At 43.0% G+C, this 20,006-nt stretch overlaps 2 protein-coding genes across 4 annotated transcripts in view; both read right to left on the bottom strand.

Annotated features, from left to right (window-relative positions):
• The window catches only part of prmt3 (protein arginine methyltransferase 3), a 46,595-nt gene extending 34,817 nt beyond the window's left edge, over positions 1-11,778 (bottom strand). For all 3 annotated transcript variants that reach the window (XR_007032769.1, XM_035156912.2, XM_035156920.2), the window contains exons 1-10: positions 11,714-11,778; positions 11,383-11,494; positions 9,892-9,974; positions 9,750-9,799; positions 9,504-9,609; positions 9,171-9,336; positions 8,544-8,685; positions 6,543-6,608; positions 4,754-4,875; positions 1,023-1,122 (exon numbers count right to left, since the gene is read on the bottom strand). Coding sequence is in view for 2 of the 3 variants with exons in the window: in XM_035156912.2 (XP_035012803.2) it covers positions 1,023-1,122; positions 4,754-4,875; positions 6,543-6,608; positions 8,544-8,685; positions 9,171-9,336; positions 9,504-9,609; positions 9,750-9,799; positions 9,892-9,974; positions 11,383-11,494; positions 11,714-11,735 (969 nt within the window). In the remaining variant the exon portion in view is untranslated. The remainder of the gene's footprint in view (positions 1-1,022; positions 1,123-4,753; positions 4,876-6,542; positions 6,609-8,543; positions 8,686-9,170; positions 9,337-9,503; positions 9,610-9,749; positions 9,800-9,891; positions 9,975-11,382; positions 11,495-11,713) is intronic.
• Positions 11,779-14,429: 2,651 nt separating this feature from the next.
• htatip2 (HIV-1 Tat interactive protein 2) lies at positions 14,430-19,148 on the bottom strand. The gene is made up of 7 exons (XM_035156932.2): positions 18,774-19,148; positions 17,809-17,998; positions 17,590-17,697; positions 16,167-16,304; positions 15,995-16,056; positions 15,205-15,445; positions 14,430-14,925 (listed from the first exon to the last, which is right to left on the bottom strand). Exons 1-6 carry the CDS (start codon positions 18,899-18,901, stop codon positions 15,229-15,231), a joined length of 843 nt encoding a protein of 280 aa, XP_035012823.1. The 5' UTR covers positions 18,902-19,148; the 3' UTR covers positions 14,430-14,925; positions 15,205-15,228.
• Between the last annotated feature and the right edge of the window lie 858 nt (positions 19,149-20,006).

Below are 20,006 nucleotides of genomic sequence, written 5' to 3'. Positions count from 1 at the left end.
CCAGTGTCATCAGAGATTACGCCCCCTATCCTTCACCGTTCCACCGGCACGTCACCCGCCGAATTTCAATTTCCCCCGGCGAGAGGATGGGAAGGCGCTGGCTGGCGACCCCTGCTCGTGACCCTGGGGTTCCACGATGGATGGGGGAGGTGGAGGGGGGACAGATACGGGATGCTCATGAATTAGGGATGACTTCAGCGGTGCGTTCAACTTTGGCCGTCCCGCCTGTATCGCCACAGAGGATCTCCCTGATAAATGGGCATCAAGGGGAAGGAAGACTGCTCTTCAATGGTTTGGTATTCAGAGGAGTTCATGGTCGAGTTTAGGCCTCTTTAAGCCGTGTTCCAAACATGCATCAGTGCTGCTGGAACCTTGGATTCTGCCCACTCACGAGCCATCAGAGCTCCAGTCGTGTGTGGATAGAAACAGTATGTTCTCAAGTTGGATGGAAAATAAGTTTCCAGGATGTTTTTCCCTTCTTGGCTTAAGAATAAGCCGAAAGGTACATCGATGTTTAAATATATTTTAAGATCCAAACAATAGAGCAACATTTAACAGCTGGATATTGGAATGTGGTTCAATGGGATGTTCAGGGTGATAGAGTCAAAGGGATTTTATAAGGTGTGCAGATTGAAAGTGAGGAGCACTCACTCTGCAGAAGAAAATGCTCAACCTTCGACTGAAGAGTCTCTAAAGTGATGATTTGCTGATCCTTGGTTTTTTTCCGGCTGCAGCTTTGAGCTTCGGTTAAACATTAAGCTGCTATATACTTAACGAGCTATATACTCGTAGAAAGGAAGAGAAACTTAACGAGCATAAGTTTTCTCCCCTTTTGTTTGAATTCATGAAAACAGGAGAATTTTGACAAACTCCTGAAATTTAAACATCCTGACTCAACATTCAACTCTCAACTTTTGGCGTTTTAGAAGTAGGAGGCTTCAACCTGATTGGCTCTCATGCATCCCCCCCCCCCAAACTGCTACATTATGTTTATGTGCGTGCGTCTGTAAACAAGGACTGACCATCCACTCCGAGATGATGATGTCCACCTTCTCCACAGGGAGGCTGATGTCTTCAATGCGTCCTTTAATCAGAGTGATCTTGTCCTCCAACTGGTTGGCCCTGTGGGAAACATGCAGGAGTCAAACCAGTTTTACATCATGTAGCAACTAATCATTGAGACTTTGCATTGACTGTGTGTGTGCACATTTCATTGGTCGTGTCCATATGTCAAACACACATGTATACGGACATGCTCTGCCCCAGGGGAGAAGATAAGGGGACATGTTAAGAGACAGACACTGGACATTCATACGTGAGGATGACACAAACACTTTCCCTGTGTCTTATGTGTTGTTTGTGTCAGAGAGCTATGAACTCTGCATTTCATTGGACCGATTTCTTCTCAAATGCACGATGAGAACAAACATTGATGCTGAGCAGTGTTAAAGTTCCTCAACTGAGAATCATCGTGTCTGAATTCCACCTTCTCCATCACCGCCGTACAGAACCATCAGCGTCCAACAAACCAACGGATCAAAAGTGTGCTTTCCAGTTTTCCAGCTGTGGTTGACAATCACTGTTCAAAAAGTTTGAAAATCTGTATAAGAACAGCACGGGCAGAAGCGGTTCAGACATAAACTCTGGAAAATGTCCGGAAAATTAGGTTGGGCCATTTTCTGGAGTTTGCCTTTTCACGAATTTTGAATAAAGCAGGAGATTGACGTTCACAACAGCAAACTGCCAGAACATTCAGGTGAGAGCCGGAGCAGCAGGAGGCTGGAAAAGAGGTTTCATTTCTGGTGACATCTTCGTTAACATCTTCTGTGAGAAACGTCTTCAACACGCTCCCTCGTTAGCTGTGAATTGTCCAGACATCGTCCGGCTGCATTCTCACGTGGACTCACTCAGACATTTGCTGCTGGCGTGAGAAGACCCGGAAAATATCCGCAGCGACTGACTCAGGACGTTTGCTTTCTCACATACAGCCACTCTGGCAAATCTCAGAAAAAAACCGTCCAGACCTCAGAGCGACTGAAATGTGTAAATCAGCACATTTCTTGCTCTGCGTCTTTCCTGAGCTGTGCAGACGGTGTGAAGGAGAGGGGGCTGTAACTGTGGGGCCTGCCGGGGGTGTCAGTCCCAGGTAGGAACAGTAAGAGCAGTGCTGCTGTTTAAATGATCCTTCCTCTCAGAGCGGCCGGTCCGGGTATCAATCTCTGTGAATATTCCATTATCATGACAGCTAATGTTACTGAGGACAGAACAATTACTCACCGTGGCCCAGAGTGCATTTCTGTAGCAGCGATCCTTATCTTGAACTGTCTCTACCCTCTCCCCTGCTGCAGCGCTATGGCTGCTATCACCTTCTACCAGTACCCAACACCCCCCACCACACACCACACACACACACACACACAAAAGCACACGCACACACACCCCTCACTCACAACCCCTCCACCTCCTCCACCTTTCACTAGAGGGAAACACTGTAATCTCATTATTGGGGTAATTTAGAGGACAATGTCAGGACTCTGGGGAGAGAGTCAGTATCTGTGCGGCTTTGTGTGTGTGTGTGTGTGTGTGTGTGTGTGTGTGTGTGTGTGTGTGTGTGTGTGTGTGTGTGTGCGTGTGTGTGCGCGCGTGAAAGGCTCATCATAGGAAACGAGTCTTTGTAAAACATCTCAGTCATTTGATGGTAGATTTAAGCCTTTCCCATTCGATATTTGTATTCTTACTAAAGATAATGAAGATATAACTTTTCCATTGTCTATTAAGATTTTACTGACTTTCTCTCTTTCTGGTTAAGGACTAAAAAAAACAAGGTTTAAAAATCGAGGTAAATTAATTTCTAAGAATTAATTTGCATGTTTTTAATTGACTCAATCAGTAAAATCACCAAAATATGAAGATCCTTTGTTGATATTGTTGAATGTTGATATTTTTAAATGTAAATTAAAAACCCAATCTATTGAGTCCAGCTTTTATGTAGTAATTATTCATATCTATTTTATTTTTATTATCATTTATCCTATTCTATTTCCCTAAAATGTAGGTGTTGATAGTTCTTTTTATTATCTTAACTTGCTTCTATTGTTTATAACGTTATTTTGCTCGACTGCCCTGGATCACGTGTATTTATCTCGACTGTGACCGGCTGGTGGACGGTGAACAAACATCCTCATGATGATCTGTCAATCTTCACTTCGTTTCACCATTAAAAGTTAAATTTCACTCATCCACATAAAATATTGCCTGTTTTTTTCCCGCTCCGTTGTCACGATTCGCAGAATTTCAGCGGATAATCCATCAATCGCAGCCGTTTGGAAAAAAAAAAAAGAAAGTATTTGGACATTATCCATTAAGGAAGTGACTGTGAAGGAAGAAAGTCACGTTCAGCGTTTCATTTAAACTTCGGCGACGGAGTGGAGACAGGAGATGGATGCTCCTGCCCAACCAACAGGAGTCACTTTAATTACAATCCTGATATTAAGATCTGGCTCTCGCACAAACACACACACAAACACAAAGAAATACAAGCTTTGAAATCACAACCCAAGACAACATTGGATCTGGACTAGAGAGTCGATTTCCGTTTTATGTGTTTGTCTACATGTGTGTGGGAGTGTGAAGGCGCCAGGAGGACAGGGAGGAAGAGGAGGAAGAGGAGGACGAGGAGGAGGACGAGGAGGTTACAACCATCACTTCTCTTTAGCTGAATCTTCACCGCCGGCGAACCTGCCTGCATGCCAACACACACTCCAACAGTGAGTCAGTGGGCTGTAAAATTAAAACGTCCCTTTCCTTCAGCAAACCCTGTTGTTTTGCTTATACGACACTCTTACATAACGGTAATAATGGCAGTCATAATGGCTCCTAACTCAAAAATGCATTATAGAGGCCGGGGAGGGATGGAGCAAGTGGCTGCAGGTAGACGTGGGGACGGTGGAGACCCTGGTGGAGGTAAATGGACGCCACTGTGGAGAACCGGCTGCTGGAAAATCAGAAACACACGGGACCTCTAATGGAATCGACAGATGTATTAAAAAGCAGCAAAGGGGGGTCGTCGGTGAGTGTTAGACGTTTTTTAAACAATCTCTGTCCTCACAAGTGTTTTGGCCGCAGATCAGTTTTAATCTCCTTCACGTGTAAACAGTTGTATCGCTGTAAAATACAGAATTTAACTGAAAAACTGTTGGCAGCTGATGCCGGCTGTTGGAAATGTGTCATGTGATCGCAGCCTGACGAATCAGCGAAGGCTACGTCGTGGCCGAAAAAGACGCAGTCAGCAAGAGGTCGTGAGTGTCTACGTTTCCGGGAGTCAGGAGCGGAGCCAGCAGCGTTTCCAAACTTCTCCATCTCCAAGTGTGGACGCCCGGGGGGGGAAATCTGTAGCGCAGTTGATGCAACGAACACGTAGCGGTGCGGATGGCGCCCGAGTGAGCGAGCGAGCCCGGCCTGGGACTGTAGCTCCTGCAGGAGGGAGACAAGGCGAGGGGGAATGAGTCGGTCCGACCGCAGGTGTAAATTACGTGCGTTATGGCCATGCAGCTGACAGCAGCTCTATTGAAGTCAACCAGCTGCAACAAATAAAAGGTGCCTCGAGGTCACACAGACCTCTACTCCCACAATCCTCTGCTGCACACAAAGGGAGGAAGACAACCCCCCCCCACACTTCTATGACGTGTGCGACGAGGGTCACGTGACGGACAGGTGCGGGCGACGGAGAGTAAGTGAATCTGTGGTGTCTCACCTCACTATGTCCATGGCTTGATAGATGATTTCTGATTGGTCGACTGCAATAACCATCTTGGCCCCGGCTCTGGCAGCGAACATGGCCAGTATGCCAGTGCCACAGCCCACGTCTAGCACCACCTGCAGGACGGGAGGGGGTGGGACAGTTAAGTGAAGGGTGTCTGTGATTGGACAGTGATGTGCAGGGGGGAGAGAATGGAACCAATTATGACCAATAAAACATAACACACAGTCTGATGTAGGAAGAATTAGGAGTAAGTGTGAATGATATGATGACACAAAGAAGGAGCCTTCTGGGGGACAATAATTCAGCATTTTCAGAAAGTGAAAAAAAGTTAAATTGGATTATTTAAAGAATAACTTAATGGCAGGTGGTAAAGAAAGTTTTAAAAGCAGGTTGTGCTAAAAAGTGTTGGGAAATTGGCTTTTGACTGAAAAGGCCAAGTTATTCAGATTCAGGTTGATTCGCAGTTTTTATATTTTCTCATATATATTATATCTAAGAGGAGCTGCAACACTTGCTCTGTAGAAAAAGAAACGTATACCCACAGAATACTGTGCATGGTTTTATAACTTCAAAAACATTTACACCTTCAGATATAAAAAGGCACATGAACTCTATCTTTATTACTTTTAAATTCTGGTGCTTTAACATTCGGCTGCGTTCACGCACTGTTTGGAAAGTTGACATATGATGCAGGACTCATCATAACATCATATACATGAACGTGGGAAAAAATCGAAACAAGAACAAAAGTGTTTCCGAAGCTGACGCGGCACGTTGGAAGTTTCTTTTGAAGGATTGTACTTATACTTCGATGAGCACGTCTCGCTTGCTTTGGTTTCCTCAAGGTCAGGACGTCCACGTTAACGCTTCAACAAATCAAATCTCTGTGGTTCCCCCAGGAAACTTTTCAACTCCTGCCACTGAAGTTTTTTAACCACCTCCGTTTCATGTTCCCATAGGTCACAGTCGATTTGTTCATATTCGCCCCTGACTGGTGTTAAACGGCCGCTGCACAGCTGCAGTGACTGTACACCCATTTATACGCAACACTTTCTCTCTGCGTCTCTATTTGAGGCAGCTTTAACTCCCCTGTAAACATCCCCGCTGCCTTTATGGGTTCACAGAGGTTTACCAACACACTGCTGACAAAACACAACACTCAACTCCTCCCTCCTTTCTCCATCCTCCCGTTCTGCTCCCCCCCTCCGCCCCCCCGTCCCAACAGCACCGAAACACGAACCTCCCGTTTTGTTCTTCATCTGCCGCGTCCTGTAGGTGACACTTCTCTTCCCGCTCTGACAGGGATAATGTACGTTCCCATCAACGCAACCTGCCTCCCTCCTCCACAGCCTCATCCCCGCACTAACCAGCAGCCGCCCACATAATGGATGGCCACGATACAGGCCACTGCTTCCTGCAACTAACGCCAATGGATAAGAGGAGGGTGGAGGGTGGAGGATGGGTGGGTGGGGGTGAGTTGGACGGTGGGGGGGTGTTATGGGTTTGCTGGTGTATTGCATGTGTCTGTTATCAGTTCTCTGCAGCTGACGTTCGAGGTGCTAATAAAGTCGCGCAGTGTTTTAAATCCGACACCATCACCGGCCTTATTAATGTCTTTCCTGCAAAATGCACACGGCCATTGCTGTTCGGGAGCTTTGCTGCACGTCCCGCCAGCTAACACACACACACACACACACACAGACACACACACACACACACACACACACACACACACACACACACACACACAGATCTGTTTGCATTTGTTTAGCCAGCTCACCTTGTCTCTGAACACATCAGGGTTGCGGTACATGAAGTCTCGGTAACTCTCCGTGCGCACTTTGTCCTGTGGAGAGAAAATGTTGAAAAACAAATAAGAACACGTAAAAAAAAAAACTCCACACACTGGTGGAATAAAGGAAAAGGGCCATAAATCAGACCTTTTGAAAACCATTTGCTTTTTTACAAGTTGTACATGTGTTTATGTTGAGATATAAGCCTGAATCCACACCGGCCTTATCGCCCCCCCCCCCTCAGGGAAAAGCATGCTATGTAAGGCTTTCATATGCAAAGGCTCAGATAAGTGCAGATCATAAACAGACTATGTGGGGTTCTGGGACATTTAAGAGAAAATTCAATCTGATAAATGCAACTGGAAGAGATTTTTTCTCCCAGAGCAGGTCAGGTCAGCGCTCGCTAATTAACCTGCCAATCAAAATCTACCCCACGAAGCCCCGGCGCCGCCGCCTCTCTGGTGGAAACGCTACACAGTCAGTTGAAATGACAGGAACATGCCTGAGTGCGAGATACAGTGGGATCGAGGAAACGATTCAATACGTGGTTTCAAACTAATCCGGGCTCAATACATCACTGGGTTTAGGAGCTTGTAGTGAGCGTGGGATCGTGGGAGTAGTTGTCTTCACCTCCATACTCCGTACCTGATGTGACTCGGGGCACAAATCATAATCACGGACGAGGTGTTTGTTCACGTTACGCAGCAATAAATTAAATAAATAATCACGGCCTACGAGAGGCGTAGTTCGGAAGTTAGAGACGTACAAAGCCACGGATGAAGCAGATGTTTTACGTGGGTAAAAAGGCAACAAAAATAAAACATAACAAAATTGGTGATTTTTTGGGATTTGAACGATGTTGGAAACATTTTGGATAATGTAAGTACAGTGGAAACCGCACATAGTGATCAGCTGTTTAGCTTGGGACAGAATTTGTTCCTATACAAATACAGTTACATAATTTGGTTACAGTGATCAGGGAGTCTGCTTAGTGTTTAGAGACGTCAGCTGAGTCTGTGTGTGTGAGAGAGGTGCATGCAGAAGTTACGCAATTCATTTATAGTAATCAATCACCTTTGTCCCGGGCCAAAAATAATAACTATAAGCACTTTACAAGTCAACAAAAACGAGTAGTTTTAATGAAGAATTGTTTCATATTAAATCTTTATGGACAAAAATCCTTAAATCCACCATATGTGCATTTCAAAGCAGGGTGGAAAATCCTCTCTCTCTCTCTCTCTCTCTCTCTCTCTCTCTCTCTCTCTCTCTCTCTCTCTCTCTCTCTCTCTCTCTCTCTCTCTCTCTCTCTCTCTCTCTCTCTCTCTCTCTGGCAGAGTGCGTCATAGGTGATGCACTTGACGCCACATTGTAGAGAAGTTGACCACAGTCTCCTGCAGCGTCCTCACATCACGTGTCCCTGACCCCTCCTGAGGTTACGTTGGAGACTGACGCACACACACGACGCAAAACTTAACAGCGCTAAGCACCAATCAGGACGGCCAGGGGAATATATCTAAGCACTGCGGTAAGTAGACACACAGACACACAGACACACACACACACACACGAACACACACACACACACACACACACACACACACACACACACACAGACACACACACACACACACACGGAGCTTGCTGACACTTATGCAGTGTACAAATTCGTTTCCACATCTGGAGTATTCCTGTGCAGCGGCGACGCCAGCGTCTCACATGGGGGCGCAGCACTTATTGCTGATGTGTCACTTTTGAGAAAAAATGTCCCGTCCTCAGTATCAATGTTTGCATAAATGATGATCATCTCCCATTTCAGTGCTACATGGGAATCTTTCAGCCAAGACGTACGCTGATGAGCCCACTTTCTTTTCTGCAAATCCTGCTGCGCGACTCTCACACGACAGTAAAAAGACCTGCAGGCCCGGTCGCTTTGCTCGTTTTATATATATGTGTGTGTGTGTGTGTGTGTGTGTTTGCAGAACTCAGACCTTCAGCATCTCCTCGTGGATGCCATAATGGCCGTAGGAGCCGAAGTAGGCCTCGTCCTCGTCCTCCCGGAGCTCGGCCACGGTGCCCAGGTTACCGGCTCGGCCCGTTGCTGCATTCAGCACCAGCCCCTGAGCCAGAAGCCTGAAAGAACCCGGCGCACATCCTGCATTTGACTTCTCGTATCGGAACGTGGCACAGAAGCAGAGAGCACACACACAACCTTCATGCAGGACGTAGCAGTAGATGGAGGAGATGGGAGGCATTCATCTTTCTAACTGCCTTCCAAAGCTTCCCCCCTCCCTCCCCCACACAACCTCACTCTTTCTGTAATTTTCCCTTATTGCCCCCCCCTCCTCCCTACCTCCCTCTTCACTTTCACCTCTATGCTGCAGTGGAATTTTCCCCTACCCTTTTTTTTTTTTTATCTTTCCCCTTCCTCCAAACTTCTTCCACAAGGTATTGAAGCTGGTGTTCCTGCAATACTGGGTTCACTGTGGCCCCCTGCTGGCGCTCGCGGGGTGGTGCATATGGGGAAGCAACATGCTGGGGATAAACTAAAAGCAAAACCTGCTCCTCTCACACGGTGACACGGTGGTTAGACAAGAATCTGCAGAAACGTCACTGACTTGAGTTTGTGCAGGTCGTCCATGGCGCGGGACAACGCCTCCTCCGACTGACGGGCCCTCTCCTCGGCGGCCTGGGCCCTCTGCAGCAGTGCATCATGGGACCCAGCCCCGGACGACGGGCACGCCGACACACCTGACCCCTGACTGTCACAGAGCTCCTCAGGATCTGGCAGAAAGACAGACAGGGGGCAGACAAACAGAGACGTAAGAATGACATTTTTAGTAGGCAACTGCAAGCTGCTTCCTGTTTACACCGACATGCACATGCCGAGTGTACAGTACGATACGGAGATCGTTTTAGTTTGAAGAGGCCGTTTGAAGAGGCCACTGTACCTGTCTGCAGCAGGGGGTCGTCCTGGAGGACAGGCCGCAGGAAGTCTTCACTCTCCCAGGGCAAGGGGCCGTCCGACAGCCCCGTCAAACAGGATGCATCACATTTCTAGAAACAGCGATTTTTTTTTGACTTAACTATCTTTATGCAGTTATTTTCTGATCTAATATGATGTGAAGGGAGTGAAATTAAACTCTCGACCGTGTCGTTGAATCACATCAGAGACCAGAGAGATTAAAGTTACTTACTTTTGACCGGATGAAGTTGATCATCTTGATGTATCCGTAGTCGTCTAAACCTGATGAGCACAAAAAAGGGGTTTGAGTCGTTTTAACATGAAAGTGTCGTCCTGATTCCCGAGTGAGGCTCAGAGCGTCAGTGTGTACTTACTGTGTTTTCTGATCACGTCCACAAGGTTGATGTGATGCTCGGCTGTGCAGTGCTGCAAGGTGGCAGGGACAGAGCTCAGAGACCTGAACGACAAAGACACGGCAGGGAAAGTGTCTGTTAAACAACTGCGTCTAAAGCATTATACCTGTATTTATTACACATGTATATGTAACATTAATAAAAATCAAACCTTGAACTTTGAGAATACTACAAGTTTCCAGATGTTTTTATCAAACCGGTTATACGAGCACATAAGATGAATAACAAAGAAGTTCAGTTATAAAAGTAGTTGAGTGATAAAAGACATAAGATAAATATACAGTAATAAAATCTGAATACTCAGTATGAATACATGGTAATAACAAATGAATATGTAATGATATATTAAATTATAACAAACTCTTGCAGATTTTATATCTGATTTATGTCACTGTGCTATTTTTGAAGAACAGAAACAAGATCTAAATTGTTTTTCCCCCTCGAGATTAAACAAAAAATATTCCCTGGAAAGATTTTGAGTTTTTAAATCGAAACTAAAAGTGAAAAAGAAAACATGTAGTTGTTTTGTTTTTTTGTCTATGAAGCAAAAACAGGGTCAAAGTTTCGATGTCTTGAGGAAACTGACGTAAATGAATGAAAGTGTATTTAGCAAAATACAAAACAAGCTTGGAAAGTACTTCCTGTGGATTTCTTCAGTTCAGTTTCACCTCAGGAAAGAGAATCACTGCAGCAAATCAGGCCTTAAATTACATATTCTGATGATTTATGAAGCCCCCTCCCCCCCCGCCCCTCTTTGCCAGCTGTTAAGCACGGGGGTGGAGATGTTATTGTTTGGGCAGCGGCACAGGAAACGCTGCACGGACTGAGGCAGGAACACAAACCTCCAACATGAACGACCACCAGCACCACTGACCTGAACAACACTGACACTCTGAGGGCAGGTGGGTGTGTAAACATGTAACTTCTGATCTGAGGGGACAATGGTTCAAAGGTCATCAGTCAAGATGAGGAAACCTACGAAACAAGCGTTTGAAACAAACACTATTGTTACCCACTATTTTCCTTTTCGTTAAATAATATTTTAACAAGTTCTTATGTTTCTATAGAATCTGTTCTCTTCTTATTTGATTTACACTTGAACATGTTTTTTTATTTTCACCCGTATTGTATGTGAATCACTTTCAGCTGCATGTCTTGTATGAAAGGTGCTTTACAGTTAGAAGTTTATAATTATTATTATTTTGTGTTGGGGTTTGGGATTTGAAATTGGGATATGCACTTCAGGGCCACCATAGAAGATAAATCGTGAGAATCTTGACAGGGGCCCATAAATAAAAATGCATTATTATCATTATTATGTATAACGTCTGGTTGCTTCTTCTTCTTCTTCTTTCAAAAATCAACTTAATATACAGTATAAAAACTTGTGTACAACTGTAGTGAGTTGTGTTATCTGCAGTGTCTCCTCCAGATGTGCAGCATCCCCCTCACCTGTCACAGAACAGACAGCTGACCGCCGCCTCCTCCTCCTCCTCCTCTTCCTCCTCCAGCCACTGTTCTTCATCCTCCTCTTCGTCAGAGAGCTCAGGCATCTCTTCGTCGCCTGTGGGAATAAAAACCTGTGGAAGTCACGAAGCTGGAAACTCACACCTCAGACTCTGCTGCAGCAGTTTCCTCTGATGAATGACGTCTGAGGCCAAAAGCCGCGGACGCATCGTGCAAACGCAACAAACCGCAAAACACACGCGCACGAGAAACGCGTCGCTGCACAGAATCAATGTCATTTCTAAACAGGTTTATGTTTAATATTTACAACACTCACGTGCGTCTGTGCACTCCGCCATGTTGCCTGCGTGGGTTCAGCGCACTTCCTGGTGACGCCGGGTGACGTAGAGGAGCGACACGTTAAGTGGGAGTGGCTTCATCAAACAGTCACTTCCGCATACACGCCACGAGATGTCGCCAGATTATTTATTTTAATTTTAAGTATTTATTTATTTAAGTTTATTTTATTTGAGCTGTATTGAACAAAAAATATAAGACAAGTCAACCGCAGGTTATTACAATTATGGCTTATAAGTCAAAACATGTATAAGAGAAAACAATTAAAAATATATCTATTTAAAATATATTAATAAATTAAGGCATACAAATAGTAAATGATAAAAGTAACAATACAACAATTCAAAAATACATTAACATAAATTGGTATTTAATTTGAGTGGTCAATTGTTTGTGTTTTCACAAATTAATTATTTATTAAACGTTTCACAAATGGAAAATATGGAAAATATTTTAAACAATAAAGCTTTCTCCTTGGTTAATTTGGCCAAGGTGGTTCACGTCATAGATCTGGTTACATGTGGTATATAGTTAATTTAAAAAATAATAATAATAAATAAGAAAATCCATGAAATTGCAATTTTCTATCATTTCATTGACAGAAGTCTCATCATGTCCAGTTGTGTTAATGAGTCTTTTTAAAGCTACGCACGTGTAATATTGTTCAGATCTATGGTCCAGACGGAGAAGGTTTCACTGAGTAGTTAAAAACCAGGTGACCAGGTGACCAGGTGACCAGGCGACCAGTGACCAAGCAACCAAGGCGACCAGGTGACCAGGCGACCAGGTGACCAGGCAACCAGGCGACCAGGTAACCAGGTGACCAGGTGACCAGGCGACCAGGTGACCAGGCAACCAGGCGACCGACAGGTGACCAGGCGACCAGGCGACCAGGCAACCAGGCAGGCAACAGGTGACCAGGCAACCAGGTGACCAGGCAACCAGGCGACCAGGTAACCAGGTGACCAGGTGACCAGGTGACCAGGCAACCAGGCAACCAGGCGACCAGGTAACCAGGTAGACCAGGCAACCAGGCAACCAGGCAACCAGGTGACCAGGGGAACCAGGCCCAGGTGACCAGACCTTTCTACCAGGAGCAGGTGGAGAGATTCACCATGACACCAGAAACATCATTCATCCAGATGTTGCTCCGTGTTTATTGGGAAATGTATGCTACACAGGTAGCTACACATGAAGCTAACTGTGGTAAATTAGCTAGCTAAATTAGCCCAAGCTAACTGTGTAGCTAAGGTGGTACAGTAGTAAATTAGCTTCCCGTGTAGCGAACTACCTTAACTCCACAGGAAGCTGCAAACTACTTCTGTTGGAGGTAAACGATCCTGCTCACGGTCACTTTATGGAGATTTTATATTTGTTCTACTTTCTGCTCTGGAGCTCTGGTCAATCTGGGAAATACAGTTAAAGATTAATAAGAAGAAATAATACATTTTGTGTAGTTTATAATTTTTTATATTTTTTTGTAATAATTTCTTAGTAGAACTTTGCATTATTCTGTGATTCAAAGTTCAGGTTTTTTTTTAAGATAATTAATATCCAGAGTAACTACTAGAAAAGTTTATACATAATTTTACATTAACGATAATTTAAACTTTGTTGATTCTTTTATGTTAATGTAAAGGTATCACCAATAACTAATAGCTCATTTCTAGCCATGCTCAAAAATATTTGAAAACCACACAAGCAAAAAAAAGAAAAAGAATATAAAAACTAAAATAATATATATAAAATAAAACTAAATGAATAAAATATAATAAAAATATACACCTACAATATAAATTATAAACTAAAATACAATATATTACTTAGTAGAATGAATGAATGAGAATGTAAGTAATAATAATTTTAATGTTCTTTATTTTTATAATTCTAAACAGGTTTTCATACTTTACCAGAGAACCATCATCTGTTTTAAATGAATTTAACCTCAGACATGATGTCACCAACCAACACACGTGCTTTATTTTCCATTTACTTAGAAAAAGATTGTCCTTTATTTACAGAATTATATTTTCTTTCCATTTTGCAGCAACTCAAGTACGTAGAATTTTTTTTTATTATTATTTTGTTTCGTTTCTTGAGAACCTGATAAGAGAAAGAATCCATGCACAACGTGTTTAGCCGCATTAAACCACAAGGGGGCGCTGCTAGAACAAACCAATTATTTGAATATTATCGCTCAAGCACAAAAGCAACGTGAAGTGCTTTTAAATGCAGTAATGAGAAACTGCAAAACACAGTAATGGGACAATTAAATTAAAGTAGGGGAATACATTCATTCAGGTCTTTATTTATACTTGAGGTTTGCTGAGTTTGCCCTCATTTAAAACGATGTTAAGTAGGAAATCAGTCTCAAATAATCACATTTAACAGAAATAAAAAGCAAACAGAAATATATGTAATAAAAACAGAACATTTAAGACTTTTAAATAAAGGGTTAAAGAAAAGCTTTCTAAATTCCGGGATGATTTTGTTTTAAAAAAGACGAACAAGAAAAACAACAAAGATTAAGGAATCCTACCTTCCCATAAATTGTTGTTTATCGTCATCAAAAATAAAACATGCTATTTACCAGTTAAGTTATTTGGCTTCACAAACACGGAGACACAATTCAATACAAGCAAAGTCTATCCAAAACTTGTTCTATTGCTGGAATCAGAGAAACTCAGTGGATGGCATTTGTGTGGTAATATTATCTTTAATGAAGTATTGCAAAGATATTGTTTATATACGGTGCATATAATATCTAAGACATCACATACTGTTTATATTGATATACTGAAGCTTTTATGAAAACATTTCCCTTATGTTAGTGTAATTTTACTGATGATTATGTTAAGGCAGTGATTCAAGCTGTCGTCCCACAGCGCGAGTGGAGGACATCAAAAAGCCTGACGACAGTTCCCTGATGAAAACATTACAGTATTAATAAAGATAAAAGAAACCCATATACAGTTTGTCACGATGAAATAATTTACTACCTTCACAGGTTGTTTCCTCCATAAAGAAGCAGATAAATAGATAAACACCCGAGTACATTCGCAGGAACATCTTTTGGTTTTTCTGAGAGCGGCAGAACTCACAGATGAATCAATTTAAAATCCAATATAACTAAAGAAAATCCTGATGGTGTTTTCTGAGCAGTTGTCGTCCCCGTACATCTGCTGCAATGATCTGAAAAGAGAAAGTAACATTAATAGACGGAAAGAACTTGTGCCCGAACCTCAACGTGGCTAAAATAATACATGAATGTACTTTAATGGTTATAAAAACAGTACTTTTTCTGTGTGGAGAGGTTTGCGTGATGCGCTGCCTCACTAGTGTCTTGTGTCAAGTGTAAACAGCTCAACAAAGACCCAGTCATGAGATTTGGTGTCATCAAGTCGTCTCGTGTCAGGAAACTTGACGCCTAAACGCAGGTGATCAGTGTAAATAGGTAAAACTCGATCTCACCTGTGTGGTTTCCCTGCTCCTCTCCTATTTTTCCGCACTCTTTCCCAGTTCGCCGATGGCTTTGTTCTCCAGGATCTCCGTCTTCTGCTCGGGTTGACGCAGAGTGTTCGACACCATCGCTTTTGCCACCTCTTGGATCGGGATGGACATGGGCGTAGAGAGCACGGCAGAGACGGCACTGAAGAACTTCCTGGCCAGCCACTCGCTCGGCCGACTCTCCTGCCTGTCGACCAACAAAACCCTGATGGAGGACGAAAAACACACAAAAAGTATTGATGATTTTCGAGATTCGTAGCGGGTCGTTAATCGTAAACAAACCCGTTCATAGACCAGATGTTATATTAGAACAGGGCGACTTGAGAAGAGGAGTACGATCAAGTACAATCAACACTTTGTATGACGCAAAAGGGTGCGATCACATGTTTTGTATGGTCAGCACCACGTTGAAAAAGTTGACTTTGTTATCCTTTTGAATTTGGTACATTAAAAATTTCATACCGCACTATTATGGTCCATCCGTGATTTTAAACAAAAGTCACATGGGGTCACAAGTGGCCTGTTTACTTTTATCTTCATCTCTTAAACTCCTCAGTGCGTTGAAAACCACCCGTACGCCTCCTGATGCTGGATCAGATCATGTTCATATGTAAAAAAAAATAAATAAGGGATGCATATATCTGCGCAAATATTTGGTATCGGCCCTGTGGAAAAAAGTCTGCTTACACAATACCTCTGTTGTGTATATTATGATGAAAGTGTGAGTCTGTGTTGTGTCAATGCGATCACTCACCCTGGTCTGTAAATGGCACATCTCTCAAAACCCAGCGCCTCAATATCTGCTTCCACTTGGCCCTGAAAGAAGAATCCATTCATGTCGATCTCTGTTCAAACCAGGAAACTAAAGCCGACTAAAAAGACTCGCATTGTGTTCGATGCCGCGGAGAGAAGGGGAAATAAAATACCTTGACTTTGAGGTAGAGGAAGTTGCTGTTTTTATCTGCCCCTCTGGACGACTCCAGGTGGAACTGGGAGCAGCCGCCTGCCTTGGCGAGCTCGGCTGATTTTAGAACATAGTCGTGATCAACACGGATGAATCCGTCCTGAAAGAAAATAAATCTTACTTTGTCAGCATTTTGACAACAGCACAAATTGAAATTATGATTAGTAAAGTAATTAATTAGAAGAAAGTACAAATTAAATCATCGTTTGAGTGAGAAATGTGTCATAATTGTGGCCGGACAGTAATTCAGATGTATTATTTACTATATTTCCAAATATTTTAACGAAACGATCATATTGTAATATCTTGTTTTGATAAATCAGGCACATTTATGGTGTGTGTGCAGTCCGGTGCAGGTTGTATTAAAAGGGAGTTGCCCGCTTTGCCTTGAAAGCGGCATACGCTTTACAAAGTATACAAAGAGTAAGCTATTACTATATTTATCTGCAAATCTAAAGTTGACAGCCAAACACTGGTACTTTTGTTTTGATGGATTGAGAATAAAGTTTGCTCGTTCATTACGAGGCACATTTTTTCTTTTTATGAAACAACTGTGCGTGACTCAGAGTGAGTGAGTCATGTAAGAAGGAGATTACAGCCTGACCAGCGGAGTTTAGAGGGTAAAACCAATATTGATATTTGAGGGATCATTATTTAAAAAAAATTAATTTCACATAAACACACAAGATAGATGAAGTTTGTTTTTGAAGGACTCTGACCGGAGCAGGACATTTTACAGTTGTTAGTGCTCTCATGAACAAACTTAATAATTACCTTGTTGTTTTCAAGATTACTTCAAAGTATTCTGTCCAGCAATTTCTTGTTACTTCATATACACTAATACTCTGATATACTTGATCGTACATATGTTTTTGTGGTGCTTTTGTGGAAATATTAGTTACTTGGAAATTGCCAAGTCATTCCTACTGACTGAATGAATCCATCGAATTCCAAGAAGTAGAAAAGTGCGACTGTAAAATCCCGATGAATTCACGTGTGAAGTACTCACCAGGGATTAGCCTCTGGGGGGCAGCTGCGAATATTCCAGGGCGTAAACTGTTTACGATACACAACTAGTTTCTTTTATCACACGGGTCAAATGGTTTCTCCGCACAAAACACAAGCGGTGACACTGTTTGTCAGTGTTCCAGGTGCAGACGACACTATATGAATGCAGACGTGTTGAAGCGCTGACAGCCGATGCATTTCCATCAACGTGTTCCACCTCTTTTGCTCTACACGAGGATTTAAGGCAACCAAAGCCTGCTCAGACATGACTGGTCAAACTAGATAAGCAACCAGTAGGCCTCCGAGTGCAAAGTCTTGTCCCACGCCCCAAAGATTACACAGAATCTGTTTGTAGAGGTTAAGGAAGTCTAACTCACAGCCCCTGCTTTGGCCCGGGTGGTTCCCAGACAGCAGTAGCCCACATCATGGCCCTGGAAGGCAGCGGCATAGTCATCAAGCTTCTCAAAGTCCACCACCTCTTGTACCTGGAGGCAAAGAAGCAAAATGTCCACCGTCAACACGAGGGATCTCAGGTGATGGGAGTCTCCGATTTCAAAAGAGAAGCGGTCAGCTGACCAGAGGAGAAGCCGACCGACCAGGTTCTCGTAGGCTTTGCCCTCGAAGGTGAGCTGCCTCCGGCCGATGAGCGTGATCTTGGAGAAGACGTTTCGCTCCAGCAGCTCTCGAAGCAGCAAACCGCCCGTTTCCCCGGACGCACCGAGGACGAAACAGCTTCTGTTCTGCTGCCGGAAGTTCTCCTCCAGGGTCTTCATGTCCTCGGCCATACTGTGCACCACAACAAATACAACTCCTCTGTTAGCACTGTAGGTTATATACTAAAATCAAACCGTTGTTTCAATCTGAGCAGTGTGTGCATATGTGAAATATGCTCTGTAAACATTTACCAACAGGGTGGAAGACAACAATCAAGTGCAATAACCAAACAAACACCAACAAATATATATATATATTAATACGTATTTTGTTATTCCTCTATAAATGTTAAGGTGTCGACCATAATATTTTAGGATTTGGTGATTATACTTAATACCTTTTTAATTCAGTTCATTTGTTTTTTGCCATGGAATTTGTGAAGCACGCATACATTTATTAATCAAGGTTTTCTTAATTAGATTTAATGTTTTGTTGTATTTACATATACTTTTCTAATATTTAAAATATTTGTAATTAAAAAAAATCAAAAATAAAGCCAGTAAGAAAACTAGTATGTAGATGTTTGCAGTTTGAGACGAATTAATTAGACGATGCAGACAAATAGGAAATCAGACTTAAATTGTGTTTTAAATGTCGGATATGTTTGTCAATAAGAGAGGAAGTTTTAAATTGCTGGATTTCTTAACGGAGTCCGGTTTGACGCAGTCTGGTTTGACGGCTCCTCGGTGAAATCCCCTCCTCTCTGCGGTGTGTACAGTGTTGATCTGCGGGTCTGGGATCAGCAATAACTCCCATCATATACACACATTAGCTTTGTTTTAATCCCCATTCACGTTACACGCAGAAACCCACGTTTCACGCAGAAACCCCCCCCCCCTTCATTTACCTGAAGAACTGAACCGGATCCGGGTCTTGGAAGAAATACCCGAGAACCACCGCGAGGACGAGCACAGAGACGGACAAGAGGCCGGCGGCTTTTCCCAGGCTGGAGACCAGATGTTCCCCGACACGCATCGCTCAGAGTGGGAAACAGCTGGATCACTTCCTGGTTGCTCCACGTGCCTTCCTGACTCTCTGCCCGGGGCGGAGGAAACGGAAATCGGCGCTATTGGTCACGCGAGGCGACACAAACACAACAGTGTCACAAAGTAGTTTGTCGGTTCATTTTTGTGTGTTTGATGTGTGATGCTTGTTCGGAGGTGAACCCTGAAACTGTCAGAAAAAGGAGGAAGAGACACTTCCTCGTCCTCACTTCCGGGAAACTGATGCCCATCTGTGGACTGCGCATGCGCATTTTGAATGAGACCCTCAAAATATCCCGTCTTCTTATTTACTTAAAACATTTACCCACATTTTTACATAAAAGATGTATAATATGATTTGAATTGATTTATATGTGTTTAGATTCTACAGCTGCTGCTATTTACTACATTTCTTATGACTTATTCCTTTTTATCTTTCTTTTATTGCAGCCATATTTCATCCAGTTTCCTAAAGGCCCAGGGTGTACGATTTAGGTGAAAGGGATCTATCGGCAGAAATAGAATATAAAATAATCCTACTGATGTTTTCACTATAGTGTGTTACATCTAAATTGTACGAACTGTTGTTTTCTTTACCGTAGAATGAGCTCTTTATATTTAAATACATCTGGAGCGGTTCCTCTGTACGGAGGCCGCCATGTTTTTTACTTTCACAGTGCTGCCATACAAGCCAGTCGGATTTACCTTCAGCCTCAGCGTACCCTCGGGTGTTTCTCTATACAATTGAAGGTCTCAACTTTAATATGTTATGATTTGGTTCTTAGAATTGAACTGAATTCAACACCTTTTATTTTATATCATACATTTTTTGCTCTGGATTTTCTGATGCCCTTTCTAACCTTGTTAAGATAAGTGCTCTACAAGTAAAGTTGTTATTATTACTTTTGATTAAGTACTTTTGAACTCCAGCCTTTGGACTGCTTACCATGTTGCACTTTGTACTATTTTTTGAGTACTTAATATGTTGCATACTTATATGTTTTATCTACTTATATGTTCACATCGTGGAACGGAGAGAAACAGCATCTCAATGTCCTGTACATAGAAGAATCGACAATAAAGTTGACTTTTAGACG

The sequence above is a fragment of the Hippoglossus stenolepis genome, chromosome 1 (genome assembly GCF_022539355.2).
Source record: "Hippoglossus stenolepis isolate QCI-W04-F060 chromosome 1, HSTE1.2, whole genome shotgun sequence".
Lineage (NCBI taxonomy): Eukaryota > Metazoa > Chordata > Actinopteri > Pleuronectiformes > Pleuronectidae > Hippoglossus > Hippoglossus stenolepis.
Note: the sequence above shows the minus strand (reverse complement) of the source record. Positions and strands in the feature narration are given on the sequence as shown.